At 42.3% G+C, this 15,175-nt stretch overlaps 1 protein-coding gene across 4 annotated transcripts in view; it reads left to right on the top strand.

Moving 5' to 3' along the window:
- The window catches only part of SEC24B (SEC24 homolog B, COPII coat complex component), a 277,839-nt gene that overhangs the window by 130,610 nt on the left and 132,054 nt on the right, over positions 1-15,175 (top strand). For all 4 annotated transcript variants that reach the window (XM_030190801.1, XM_030190802.1, XM_030190803.1 and 1 more), the window contains 3 exons: positions 7,176-7,302; positions 12,483-12,592; positions 12,774-12,886. In XM_030190801.1, coding sequence (XP_030046661.1) covers positions 7,176-7,302; positions 12,483-12,592; positions 12,774-12,886 — 350 coding nt within the window. The remainder of the gene's footprint in view (positions 1-7,175; positions 7,303-12,482; positions 12,593-12,773; positions 12,887-15,175) is intronic.

Below are 15,175 nucleotides of genomic sequence, written 5' to 3' on the forward strand. Positions count from 1 at the left end.
TTTGACTGAGTGACCAAATGGTAGGATTTAGGGGCGCACGAGATGTGATGTACTTACATTTTTAGAAAAGCCTTTGACACAGTTCCACATAGGTGACTGATAAACTGAGTGCCCTCCGTCTGGATCAAAAAATGACTAACTGGGTTAGAAACTGGTTACTTGGAAGAAGGCAGGGGGTGGTGAAAATGGAGTTCACTCTGGTGTTTTAAGTGGTGTACTGCAGGGATCAGTCCTTGGTCTGGCTCTTTGTAACATCTTTGTGAGTGATAATGCAGAAGTGCTGTCAGGTAAGATTTGCCTTTTTGCAGATGATACAAAATTCTGTAATAGGGTAGACACCCCTGATGGTGTGGCTAGGATGAGGAGGAATCTAGCAAATCTAGAAGAATGGTCCAGAAATGGGCAACTAAAATTTAATGCTTAAAAATGCAGGTCATGCACGTGGGCTACAGAAGCCGAAAGGTGCAGTAGCATCTAGGGGAGGAAGTACTTCTGTGCTTGGAAGAAGACTGGAACTTTGGGATGGCCAAAGCCAGTAGGATGCTTGACTGCACAGGGAGAGGAATGATCAGCAGGAAAAGGGAGGTGATAGTGCCCCTGTATAAGTCCCTGATGAGGCCCCATTTAGAGTACTGTGTACAGTTCTGGAGACTACGTCTTCAAAAAGCTATAAACAGGATGGAGTCAGTCCAGAGGGCTGCTACTAAAATGATCAGTGGTCTTCATCGTAAAGCATATAGAGACAGACTCATAGACCTCAATATGCGTACTTTGGAAGAAAGATAAGAGAGAGGAGATATGTTTGAGACATTTAAATATCTCTGTAGCATAAATGCACAGGAAGCAGATCTCTTTCAACTGAAAAGAAGCTCTGGAACAAGAGGGCATAAGATGAAGTTTAAAGGAGATAGTCAGAAGTAATCTAAGGAAATATTTCTTTACAGAAAGAGTAGTGGATGCATGGAACGACCTCCCGGTGAAGGTGGTGGAACGGAGGACTGTCTGAATTCAAGCAAGTATGGGACAGGCATGTGCAAACTCTAAGGCAGAGGAAGAAATAGTGGATAATATGGGTGGGCAGACTGGATGGGCCATATGGCCGTTATGTGCCATCATTTTCTGTGTTTCTATGTGTTTAAGCAGCCTTTGTTTCTGCTGCTGCTATAGAGAGTATAGCTCTTAGGCAAGGGCATGAAAAGGCAGTAGTTGGCACCAAGCTTCTTGAACAGGGGCAAGTCTTACTTAAACCTTATGGCCATAGTCCTCTGGTAAGAGGGGTAGGAAGCTAGAAATGTATATGGATGCTAGAGTAGTCCAGAGAGAACGCCTTCAGTGATTAAGAAGGATTCTTACGTTTGGGAAGCTTGCCAGGTACCCTTGGCCTGGATTGGTCGCTGTCGTGGACAGGATGCTGGGCTCGATGGACCCTTGGTCTCTTCCCAGTGTGGCATTACTTATGTACTTAAGCCTGAAGTAGCTGGAAATGTAATGGGGCTGAGCTGTACCCGGGAATAAAAGGTTACATAATTCAAAAGCACTGCATAAAAAAGCAAACTCTAGCATAACGCCCTGTTAAGCAGAAACTTTCCTGATGATCAGCTGTTTCATCATACTGGGCGTGGGAACTAGCTCCAGCCCCCATTCTTGACATCAGATGCCGCCAAGATTAAAGGGTAGTGCCTAGCTGTGTGATGTCTAAGGCGCAAGCCAGAAGTGCACTCCTTTGTGCAGCAACATGCACAGTTATTTGGTTTTTACTTTTGTTTTGTGTTTGCTGACTTGAATCGACAGCAAAGTCACTGTCTCTGGTATATGTATGTGAATGACTTTTCATGACTGTTGATTTTGAGTTTTAGGCATTTTTATAATTAAAACCTTTTATATTTATGATGTGTTCTAAAATGAAAATGGCTTGGCTTTGGATTTTGGCCCTAGGTCTCCTGGCAGTTACTGGTTTAAATACTTTTAAGATGGAGACCGTTATGGTTACCACTCCAGTCCTACCTGAGAATTTCTTCAGTAGATCTGGTAAATGGATTTCCAGAAGTCCAAAGATCTTAATTGATCTTTGGTAATGCCGTAGAATATTAGTGTAATATATGGAGATAGCTCTTGCTTCAGTATGAAAAAGCAAAGCTCTAGAGAGCGGGTTCCTAGGCAGATCATCACTGTTGACTTAAATGTATTATTTTAATCTGTCTTGCCAATTCCATGCTGTTATTTTAATGCAAGGTCCATCTGTATCAAAATGTTTCTGCTAAAAGACTTAATTTCTAGCTCAGATATAGGTTTGACTTTGTTTTGTAGAGACGTGGCTGTCTAATTACTCTGCTCCTATAATAGCTAATTTATGTCCTCCTGGATATTCGATAATCCATTCATCCAGTGAGGCAAAAAAAGGGAGCAGGTCTTACTGTGATATATAAATAGTTTTTATCTTTATCTCTTTATAAGTACCTATAAATCTTCTGAATCTGAGGTTATGCTATGTCAGTTAATTGCTCAGAATCCTGTTAATGCAGTAGGACTTTACTGGTTTAGACCCCCTGGTATTTGGTCCTCATTATACACAGATTGCTGAAGCTAACATTAGGTTGTCAAAGGTAATTAATTTACATCTTGAAAATGAGAAGAACAGTAAGACTTATTTTTTAAATCATTTTTACATACTTTGCAGTTTGAGATCCAGCCTAAAGTTTCAACTCACGAGAAGGGTCATTTGTTGGATTTAGTTTCTGCAAGTGATTCTTCGTTTCTTACTTTTTGTAATTGGGGAACCAGTGATTTGGTCCAATCATTATTGCTGTAATTTTACTTTAAATTTTATCACATCTGAGGATAAGATCCCTTTTAGATGTACAAAGTTGGGTAGAGGCAAGATTGATGTAAATGAGTATTGGTCTCAGGTTATTACCTTACTAGCTACTTCCGATGTTCATCCAGATTATTATCTAATTGGAAATTTTCTACATTGCAAATTGTGAATGCTGCTGCCACTGAACATAGTGTTAAATATTTTAAGAAAATGAGTTCACCTTGGTTTTCAGCTGAGTTATTAGAATTAAAGAAGAAATGTTGAACGTAGTTGGCACGTAGTTGGCAAAAATCTAAGGATTAATCAGTGAGGGCTAGGTGGAAACAAGTTTTGAAAACATATAAATCTGAACTTAACTTGGCCAGAAGAACATACTTTGGTAGAAATTGAACAACCAAAATTTGAGGAAACTATTTGGTTTATTACAACATAACTTGAAAAATCCTTTGTCTAATTCAATTCAGCCTTCTGCAGAAGCATTGGCTGATTAATTTGCCTCAAAGGTTAACAATATCCATAAATCTTTTCAGTCAACCATGAAATCTGGAAATGTCCTGTAGATTTATTGATTATTCAAATAGACCCAGAAGGTATTCCGATAGGATTTGGTTCAGATTCGACCAAGAATCTTCATCGATTCGGGACCCTCTGGTAAATAGACTTTCTAGATCAGGATGTCCATTGTATAGTCTGCCTTCTCACTTGTTGAAGGATCCTTCATCTGATCTTTTAAATTGGCTTGTTGTGTTTGTTAACATTCCCCAAGAGATGGGTAGTATTTTTTTTTTACTCCAATACCTAAATAGCCTGATGGAGACTTATCTAAGGTCTACAATTTGAGGCCAATAGCAAATATTCCTTTTCTTACAATTGGTTGGAACCAAATTGTGTGAATATCTGGATAGATGCACTCTACTGCTTGGTTCACAACATGGGTTCCGCTCTTTTCACAGCACCAAGACCTTGCTGCTGTTATTAACAACTGAAGTAAAGAAGGTACTGTGTAGAGGTGGAGAGACGGTATTGCTACAGTTTAATGTATTTTCAGCTTTTGATACTGTCAACCATGATATTAAGGTTCCCCAAGGACAAATCGGCTTCTATCTTCTCGCAAGTGGGTGACTCCGATCCAAGTCGCCTAGTTCGGCATTTTTCCAAAGCTAAAAACAGTGCCTTCCTGCCCGTCACGTGAACATGGCCTCCTCAGTTCTCTTTTTTCCACGTGAGGAGAAGCTGTGTTTTTTTTTTTTTTTTTTTTTTGCTCTCTCCTCAAGGAAGTCCTCGTTAGGAGCTGGGCATCCCCTCTGTCAGTCCCTGTCATCCTGAAGAAGATTGACGCCCAGTATCGAATCCACAGTGAACCTGGGTTTGTTAGGCCTCAGTTGCCCACAATTCCATGGTAGTTTAGTCCATTCTAAATGCCAGGAGTACTAGAGACTATGCCTCGGCGCCCCCAGGCAGAGAAGCTAGAACCCTAGACTCTTTTGGAAGGAAGATGTACCAGGCTTCAATGCTGATTTCCTGTATTCAGTCATACCAGCTGTTCACGAGTATTTACCTGTGGAACTCGGTGCGGCAGCTGTCAGACTTGGTAGATGCTTCTGGCCAAGAACTTTCAACATGCCCTCTGCTGCTTGACCAACTGGAAAAAGGCCCATCCTGCTCCGAAGGAAGTTTCATCACAATAAGAGTAGACAAACTTTTAGACCCCTGTTCTAGGCCGCTTAGGCCGAAACATGAGTCATGTCGGGTCTCCCTCATTGTTTTAGAAGAACTTTTTAATAAATACTTTTCTGAACACCATCTATGAGAGGTCCTTTTGCTCTGGGTTTTCAGGATATCCACAATGGATATGCGTATTTACATTTTAGTTCTTGTATTGTGTAAATTACCTATTCAGTGCATTGCCAATAACAGACTAAAAAAGAAACTGGGATAATCCAGAAGATCACACATACCAAAATATGTATTTATAAACATGTCTAGTTTAAAAAGCAATTGGACAGATTAGGGTGTGATTAACAGGTAACCCTGAAATTAAAAAAAAAAATACCCAAGATAAATTTGTGTGCACTATATCTATTTTTACTGTATGCAGATCTCTCATGCATATTCATTATGGGTATCCTGAATGCCTGACTGGCTGGGTGTGTCCTGAGGAATGGGATGAGAACCCCTACTCTAGAAAATAAATGTTATAGCTTTTGGGTATCTAGTGTTAGTGCTAAGTAGAGTATACATTTTTTAAGTAAATAAAAAATAATTTTCTACTCCTCCTTTACTCTCCCCACACCTAACCTCCACCTCCCTAGAACTGAGTTTGTAGCTTATAAACCACCTCAAATAAAGTCTTCAGTTGTCTGTTGGAACCAGCTATCTGCTTTTTAACAATGTCTTTTTTAGTCTCCTTAATTTTTTTGCCACATAGCATTAATTATCTATAAGTGATTCTATCTGTATCGCTACATGATTTCTTCCAACAACGCTTCAAGCACTTTTGTGCTTTAGAGCCCTCAAATAAGAATTATACCATAGAATCTGAATCTAAAAGCCCTCTTTTAAAAGGGCAACTCTATCGTCCTCATCCTGAAATTTTGCTAGATCAAAATACTTTTAAACCCCAGAGGCTTAATAGGCCTCTACCAAGTACTTCTTTCTTCCCCCAGACTTCTTCCATACGATGTACAGCAATTAAAAAAAAAAAAAAAAAAAAAACACACCTGAAAATGACCTGATTACACCACAGGTATAGCTCTCAGATCATCAGTTCCCCCAAAAAGATTAGATTCATATCACAATATAAAGGAAAGTTTATGGCCTTTAATATGTGCTGGAATAATAACAAATTGAACAAAACACAAGACCTTGCTAATTTTTTTTTTTGTGGCTGTAACCTCATGATTGTAGTAAAATTGTATGACCCCCACCCTGAAGTGTAGAAGAATGATGCATCTATGATGACACCACCCAGTTTGCAAACTCAGATTTGGTTTTGTGACACCATTTGGAAATCTCTGATCAAGAGCTAAAAGAGCAGACTTACAATTAGCCATCCCACCAAATAGAAGTGCATTAAAAACTCCCCTTAACAGAACAGAACTCTTCAGGTGTAATTCTATATATAAACTGTAGCAAATAGGTTAAAAGGGACACGTTTTTCCCCAATTTGGACTTCTATAAGCCACCAACCCAACCAAAACCAGATCTGAGCCAAGATAATGAGCATACATTCAGCCCCTGTAGGTTGAGTTCCCAGAAAAGCTGTACTAATGAATCATGCACGAAGACTGCCTCCTCCTTTAAAATTTACACAATCCACCAAAAAAAAAAAAAAAAAAAAAAATTTAGGGCTGCATTGATCCAAAATTAAATCACTCTGCTTCAATTATTTTTTGATAACACGCATTAAAACCAATAACGTTTTCTGTACCTAAGCCAAAATCTGACTGACTAAATATATGCTCATCTGGTATAGACTAAAGCAGCAACAGTAGCCCATCTGCATTTGGCACCTATAGAGAACAAATGCAGTCTCTTTGTTCATGGTTCATTGTTTAGTGCATCATCCAAGATGGACAGTTTGAAAGCTTTGTTTGCATCCTAATCCAGACCCTTCCACCTTTTTTAAAGGATTATTGCAGGCAGCTGGCATTAAAATAATAAATGTACAGCTAAAAAAAAAAAGCACCCATGTTTTGCGTCACAAAAAAACTGCAGGTCTCCTTTAGATAGCTGTTTTATCCCCCTCAGCTTGGGAGTCTCCATATGTGACTTCAGTCGTCCTGTTTCTCAATGGAGAATTCAAAGCTCTTACAGTACCTGTAACAAAGGTTCTCCCCAGGCAGCAGGATAAATCAGGAGATGGGCTTCTAAGCTGTTTTGTTATACTGAGGAAGAGCCCATAGAGTTGCTATGCAGGATATCAGAAATTTTAATGAAAATATATCAGAGATTTGTTTCGTGTCACCACCATTAAGTGATGACACTCACTTGTGTGATAGTTTATCATGCTGCCTATAGAGAACTCACGTTACAAGTCAATAACTACTTTTCTGTTGCTCCACAAGAGTCACATAAGTCATCCAGATTTGTTAGCATGGTGTCTAGCTGGTGGCCTACACTTCTTCTGAGTACTGAATAGGAAACAGAATGGAAGCAGTATTCCAGATAAATAATAATAATTTTTTGTTTGTGCTTGTATATAAGCAGTTGTGTGTTGACTCATGTAGTTGATTACCACAAGTTGAGAGAAAAAAAAGTGTGGTAGAGGATATGAAGACTAAAAGTGTGTTGAAATAAAGATCTACAGGTGAGATAGAAGGTCTAACTTAGTACTAAAAGATTTTGTTTGTATTTTTAGCAATTACCAGTGATAACATCAAGCACCATTGTGAGGTGCAGGTCCTGCAGGACATACATTAACCCTTTTGTGTCATTTATTGACCAAAGGAGGTGGAAATGCAACCTGTGCTATAGAGTGAATGATGGTGAGTAGTAAAAGGAGAAATGAATTTATTTCATTCTCTTTTTCTGAACTGTAATTAGTCTGTAACCACTTTATAAAAATTTTGAGAGCCATTCAAACTGCATAGATACAGATATAAGCAATATAGCTTTTTATTTTTAAGGAAATTTACCACGTTATACGAGTTAATTTTCATTTGAAAAATATGGAGTAATTTGGTGGAAATACTGCTTAAACAGATTAAAAATAAAATGTTCATGTTTTTTAAATGCTTTGTTCTGAGATAAGTGTTCTTACCTTTATCTTTAAAGCTGCAATATAAAGCCTTTTAAGGCATTTCCATAGAAATCATAGTAACATAGTGACATAGTAGATGACGGCAGAAAAAGACCTGCACGGTCCATCCAGTCTGCCCAACAAGACAAACTCATATGTGCTACTTTTTGTGTAGACCTTACCTTGATTTGTATCTGCCATTTTCAGGGCACAGACCATAGAAGTCTGCCCAGCACTAGCCCCGCCTCCCACCACCGGCTCTGCCACCCAATCTCAGCTAAGCTTCTGAGGATCCATTCCTTCTGAACAGGATTCCTTTATGTTTATCCCACACATGTTTGAATTCCGTTACCGTTTTCATCTCCACCATCTCCCGCGGGAGGGCATTCCAAGTATCTACCACTCTCTCTGTGAAAAAATACTTCCTGACAATTAAAATAATGAGGAGGGGTTAATACTTAGAAAATGTCTTTCCTGGAAGGTTGGTGAATACACAGAATGGAGGTCTATTGGAAGCGGTCAAAATGAAAGCAGCAGTGGAATTAAAAAAAAAAAAGAGCCTGGGATAAGTATATTGGATGCCTAGTGGTAAGGAAATAAGAGTGGTGGTTGTGGCATTGCACTGTGTGAAAATGGGCACATGAGATGGTCTTAATGGTCTTTTCTGCTGTTATATTCCAAGATAGTGGCAGGAACAGTACTAGGAGGTTGCATTGTTGCAAACAATTCTTCAACCTTCAAGAACAGAGAAAAGAGGGGAGAGGTAATAAGGACAAATTCAAAGTGTAGAGAAAGGTAGCAGAGAACACAAGCATGAGCTAGCCCGATTCATACTAGCAGACTGTAACTCTCCAGAACCTAAATGGGCAGGGCTGGTTCAAGGGGTTGTGGCGCCCTGGACCAACTTTTGTTTTTGCATCCTGCTCCCTACATTGAGGCCAATCTAAGGATATGAACTTCCCTAGAATATTTTCTCCTTTTTAACCAACTTTTGTCTCCCCATTCCCCCTGAATACTTTCTTTTTTTTTTTTTCAGGCTTTTGTCCCCCTGAAAAATTTATTCCTCCTTTCCTATCTTTAAAGCCCCAGCCCCCTCCCGCCCAATTATTTTCTCATTTTTTCCAACTTTTCTACTGCTGCCCCAATGCCTTGGAATAGCCTTTCCTTTCAACAAACTCCCCTCCCCAACCCAGCTTTCTCCCTCCAACAGCAGCTTTCACAATTCTGCCCTCCCTTTCCCCCATAGCAACTTTTACAATTCTGCTCTCTTCCCCCCCCCCCTCCTCCAACAGCAACTTTCACAATTCTGCTCTCCCCCCTCCAATAGCAACTTTCACAATTCCGCCCTCCCTTCCCCCCCCCTCCAACAGCAACTTTCACAATTCCGCCCTCTCCCTCCCCCCTCCAACAGCAACTTTCACAATTCCGCCCTCTCCCTCCAACAGCAACTTTTCACAATTCTGCCCTCTCCCTCCCCCCTCCAACAGCAACTTTCACAATTCCGCCCTTCCTTCCACCCCTCCCCCCATCAGCAACTTTCACAATTCCGCCCTCTCCCTCCAACTGCAACTTTCACAATTCTGCCCTCCCCCTCCAACACCAACTTTCACAATTTTGCCCTCCCCCTCCAACACCAACTTTCACAATTCCGCCCTCCCTTCCCCCCCAGCAGCAACTTTCACAATTCCGCCCTCCCTTCCCCCCCTCCAGCAGCAACTTTCACAATTCCGCCCTCCCTTCCCTCCCCCAACAGCAACTTTCACAATTCCGCCCACCCTCCCCCCCCTCCAACAGCAACTTTCACAATTCCGCCCTCCCTTCCCCCCCCCCCAACAGCAACTTTCACAAGTCCGCCCTCCCTTCCCCACCAACAGCAACTTTTGCAATTCTGCCCTTCCTTCCCCTCCCAACAGCAACTTTTGCAATTCTGCCCTTCCTTCCCCTCCCAACAGCAACTTCCACAATTCCACCCTCCCCTCCCCCCAACAGCAATTTTCACAATTCCACCCTCCTCTCCCCCCAACAGCAATTTTCACAATTTGGTCCTCCCTCCCCCCAACAACAACTTCCATGATTCCACCCCTTCCACCAACTTCAGCTTCCACCATTCCACATTCCATCCATCCCCCCCTCCCCCGGGACTTAAAACAAGACCAAGTCCCTTACTGGGCAGCAGGGGCAGAGCAGAAGCAGCAAGCGGCAGCAGAGGCCGTCGACATGGCAGAAAGCAGAGGCAGTCAGTAGTGACGGCAGGCCAGAAAAAAAGAACGCGGTAGATGCTGCAGCAGTGCATTCTGCTCCTCCCTTTAAGGCATGCTGGGATTTGATGTTGGTCATCCAATCCCAGCATGCCTTGTAAGTTGCAACTAGCATGTCTTCCGGGAGAGGGAAGGAGTGGCATAGGGTGTTTCCAAGGTGCTCTGTGCACCTATCAGCTGCTGCAAGGGGAAGGGCCTGGGAGGAGTGTTGGGTCCAGCATCCAGCAGAGGGGGGAGGAGGAAGAAGAAGGAAAGAAAAGAGTCGGATCATTAAAGGAAAGCCACCCAGCACCCGCTCCGCTGCCTTACCATGCCATTCGGAATCAGGAACAACACCGTAAGAGAAGCGCTGTTGTTTTATGGGCTGGGTGACATCATGGGTTCTGGTGTTTTGTGCCCTGGACCAGAGCCTCACCTGGTCTATAGGCTGAGCCAGCCCTGCAAATGGGTGCTAACTGCTGGCAGGTTGATGGTGACTGGGTATGTTCCATCAAGGCCATGGGATCCCAATAAGCTAGATGTTAGAGCAACAGCCTCACTGTTTTTAATAGTTTGGATTGTTGTATGGCTTGGTGATGGGACAATTGTTGGATAAAGCTTGGCATTGGACGACATGTGAGTTGGTAGACAAGAAACAAAATGAAGATAAAAACTGACTCAATAAAGAGCGATAGTCTTGTATGGCTGGCAGTTAGGAGTGGGTGGTGGCTGCCTAGAATGCTGTTCCTTGGGAAGTGATGGCTTAAAAAACAGTGACAGAATTTAAAAAGCATGGAATAAACACACAGGTTCCCCTATATGACAGAAAGATATAAAAGAAAGTATAGAGCTTTTCCACTCATAGTAAAACAACTTTCTTGCTTTGAAGAAAAGAAAAAGGCATAGATGGGGATAGACTGCACTGGGTGTCAATTACAACCCTAAAGTGGGAATAACCTACACAGTGTCACAGATACAACCTTGGCCACCTTTCTGGGCAGACTTAAGTAGGCCATGCTAGTCTTTTTCTGCCATCATTTAATGCAGCGGTTCCCAAACCTGGACCTGGAGGCACCCCAGCCAGTCAGGTTTTTGGAATATCCGCCATGAATATTCATGAGAGAGATTTGCATGCACTGCATGAAAATCTTTCTATGAATATTCATGGTGGATATCCCAAAAACCTGACTGGCTGGGGTGCCTCCAGCACCAGGTTTGGGAACCACCGGTTTAATGTGTTACTATGTTTCTTTGCAGTGTGGACAGGAAGGGCTGGACATAGTGGATTGGCCAACTGGTCTTTTTACGCTGTTGTCTACTAAGATAATATAGGAATGTGTCTTTTGAATGGCAGTACTGCATACAGTTATTTTCATTGCTGCAGTTCCTTAAGGGAGTCATTGTCTGAATCCATGGTTTTCAAATATTTCCTGAACCACACACAATTTTTCAGGGTAAGCAAAATAGCTTCCCAATCTTTTTGTGCCTCTGACCCCATGATTGCGGCCAAACAAAGTTGTATAAGCCCCTTAAGGTTCAAAATATTGTTGTACTTATTGAGATCCCACCTACGTCGTGACCCCAAAAGCAGGTTTTGGGATCCTATTTGGGGTAGCTCCGATTTAGACCCAGTGTATACGGTGAATATGCCAAAAAGATTTTTTTTTTTTTAAGGGTAGCTCTAGAGCTGTTTTGACAACCATTGGCTAAAGTTATAGCAGTGATAATTTAAGCTACTTGTCAGTGTCAGAAAAATTAAATTAGAGTCTTCACAGTCGTCATAGGCCTGTGTTCTAATCAGTATTGCACATTTAGTAGTTTAATAGTTATGGGGGCAGTTCTATAACTGGGTACCCCTTTATAAATGCCCCAATACTGCGCAGAGAGCACCTGTTTTATAATGGCATCTGGACACCCGAGTTCAATTCTAGAATACTGGTGTAAACCCACATTTGTACATCTGTAGGTTCACCCGTTTTTACCAGGTGAAAGGCAGGTGTAAATGGGTGCACCTAAATGCATCATGCTGGATTAGCATCCGCATTTACCAACATAGAATGATCAGAGGGGTCTGGCACGGCAAACAATGGGTGTGCCAGGGAACTCGTTTAAATGATATCGTACGAGCAGAATACTGCCTTAACCCTATGTCACCCCCCATCCTGCCTACCCCCTCACCCCGACACAGAGGGCTGGAGGCCAGGTAGACCTCCAGCCCCCCCCCCCCCCAACTCCAGTACAATATACCTAGTAGTCTAGCGGAACCCTAATTGTAGCCCTCAAGTACCTTAAGGCAGAAGGAGGAAATAGCACTCCCTCCTTTTGCGAGCGCTGCCTTCAAAATGGTGGCGCCCTGCCCACCATGGGATACATCAGGCAGGGCACCGCCATGGATATGCCAAGGAATTTAAGATAGTCAATTTTCTTATCTTTTAACTGTGGCAAGAATTCTAGAATAATCACCACCAAGTGAAACATGGCTTCATTATATCTATACTGATACAATTTTCTGTAACTTGCGTGCATCAGTGGCAGCCCCTACATATATTCCCCTTTGCAGTTACACGCTATAGCACTTGTGTGCACTTATGTGCAAGGAGTACATAACTGCATGTGAGCAGCTATAGGATTGCCTTTTATATGTATTATATGTTAATTTACATAAGGATTTCTTTTGTATTTCCTTTAGTTCCTGAAGAATTCATGTATAACCCTCTGACGCGGTCTTATGGCGAGCCCCACAAAAGACCGGAAGTTCAAAATTCCACAGTGGAGTTCATTGCCTCATCAGACTATATGGTACAATATACAAAACACTATGTACAATAAGTAACACAGAAGATGAGGAATAAAAATGTCATATTTTCATTTTCTTATAGTGTTCACAAATTAGCAGTAAAATCTTTAATGGGGTGTTTTAAAGTACTTTTGTTGTTAGAATAGTCATTAATTGGGTTCTGTTTGTTTTTTTTCTCTCCAGCTGCGTCCTCCTCAGCCAGCAGTGTATCTCTTTGTTCTGGATGTATCACATAATGGAGTAGAATCTGGGTATTTGAATATTGTCTGTCAGTCTTTACTGGAAAATCTAGACAAGTAAGGAGGTGCAAGCCTTTTGAGACTGATAATCTGTATTTACAATTTTTGATATGTGGGACTTTACATGTTATATGTACACTTAATTCTTCATGGTAACCTAGTATGTATAAAAGGACACAATTTGTTCATTGTAGCACTTACTTTATTGGCCTGGATATAAAACTGCCACAAATTAAGCTATTCTTTAGTCCTTATAGTTTGATCAGTATGGTAGAAATACATTGGTGTGACCAATTGCAGCTATTTTCCCAGCTGACCCCAATCAGAGCCACCTGCCTTCAACCCAACCCCCTCCCCCCCACACACACACATACACCCTGTATAGCCCCATCTCTCTCTCCCCTCCAACCAAATATTTAGAACGTTTATATATGGTTCTAAATGTTCTCACTAGGAACAAAGTAGTTCTTTATAGAAATCTACTTATTCTGCTTGAACTTTCCTAGTGTATCATCATTGTGTCCTTGCTGCGAGACGTGAATGGTTCATGGTGCCGCCACAAACATGATGGTTTCAATGGCAGGCCCTAAGTGGAGTGAGGTTGCTAGCACCACCCCTGGCCATCCGAAGACAACGGAGGGTTAGGTGGCTTGCCCAAGACTACAAGGGATTTGAATCTGGGTCCTTCTAGCTCCCAGCCCGCTGCTCTATTAGACTACTCCTTCACCCTGTCCTAGTGTACAGAGAGAGAAAATAAAGATTTGGGATTTCGATAAAATGCATAATCTTTTTAGCAACAAAATTCAAGGGGGCCTTTGTAATAGTGTAGTTAAAATAATTTTGTCTAGAATAATCATTTAATATTTCCTTTGCTATTGTCTTATAGATATAATGAAGCCATGTTTCACTTGGTGGTGATTATTCTAGAATTCTTGCCACAGTTAAAAGATAAGAAAATTGACTATCTTAAATTCCTTGGCATATCCATGGCGGTGCCCTGCCTGATGTATCCCATGGTGGGCAGGGCGCCACCATTTTGAAGGCAGCGCTCGCAAAAGGAGGGAGTGCTACTTCCTCCTTCTGCCTTAAGGTACTTGAGGGCTACAATTAGGGTTCCGCTAGACTACTAGGTATATTGTACTGGAGTTGGGGGGGGGGGGGGGCTGGAGGTCTACCTGGCCTCCAGCCCTCTGTGTCGGGGTGAGGGGGTAGGCAGGATGGGGGGTGACATAGGGTTAAGGCAGTATTCTGCTCGTACGATATCATTTAAACGAGTTCCCTGGCACACCCATTGTTTGCCGTGCCAGACCCCTCTGATCATTCTATGTTGGTAAATGCGGATGCTAATCCAGCGCTAGTGGCCTCTAGTGCCCGCCAGTGGCGTAGCCAGACAGCCAATTTTGGGTGGGCCTCAGCCCAAAGTGGGTGGGCACAAAATTTTCTCTCTGCCCCGCCCCTTCCTCCTATTCTCCACCTCTCCCCCAGCACCTCCCAACTCAAAATAGAAACAGAAACACTTTAGCTCATGAGGAAAGTGACATCCGCTATGCACATTTCTCAAGCTATCATATTTCAGTTAAGATTCAAAATAAAATAAAATGCCTTTTCTACCTTTGTTGTCTGGTCATTTTCTTTTTCCATCATTTTGATCCAGGTTCTCTTTTGAACTTTCCAATCTTTCTGCTATTTCTCCTTCAAGCAGCTGCTGTCCATTTGTCTTTTTCTCCTCTCTTGTTCCATTCCCTCACTTCACTTGCCTCTGACATATTGACCTTTCCATTTTAGCTCTTTCCTCTCTTTTTTTTTTCTTTTCTTTTCTCTGTCCACCCAAATTTTATCCTAACCCCTTTTCTTTTGTTTTACTTTTCAGATACCTGTCCGATTTCCATGTCCTTTCCACACACTAGTTCTCCTATTCCCCATCTCTTTACTTCCCCAGCCATCCATTCCCTTCCATCTTCAATCTATTCCTCATTACCATATTTCTTTCCCCTGTAATCACCATCTTCCTCGTGTTTATTTCCTTGCCACCCCCTTGGCCTCTCCCACATGGTTCCACCTTTCCCAGTGTCTCTCTCCCTCCACCCTTCTAGCCCAGCATCTGCTCCCTCTCTTCTCCCCACCCTTCACCCCCTCCCAGCATCTTCCTGTCACTTCTTTCTTTTGTCTTGCCCCCCTCTCCTGTGATCCAGTGTGGCCAGGATTTCCCCCACTCCTTCCCTAATGTCCACACACACGTCCAGAACCTCTCCCTTCCCTTCAGCCGGCTCCCCTTTGTCTTCCTCACCTCCCCCCCACACGTCCAGAACCTCTCCCTTCTCCCACACACATCCAGAACCTCTCCCT

This window comes from Microcaecilia unicolor, chromosome 2 (genome assembly GCF_901765095.1).
Source record: "Microcaecilia unicolor chromosome 2, aMicUni1.1, whole genome shotgun sequence".
NCBI lineage: Eukaryota > Metazoa > Chordata > Amphibia > Gymnophiona > Siphonopidae > Microcaecilia > Microcaecilia unicolor.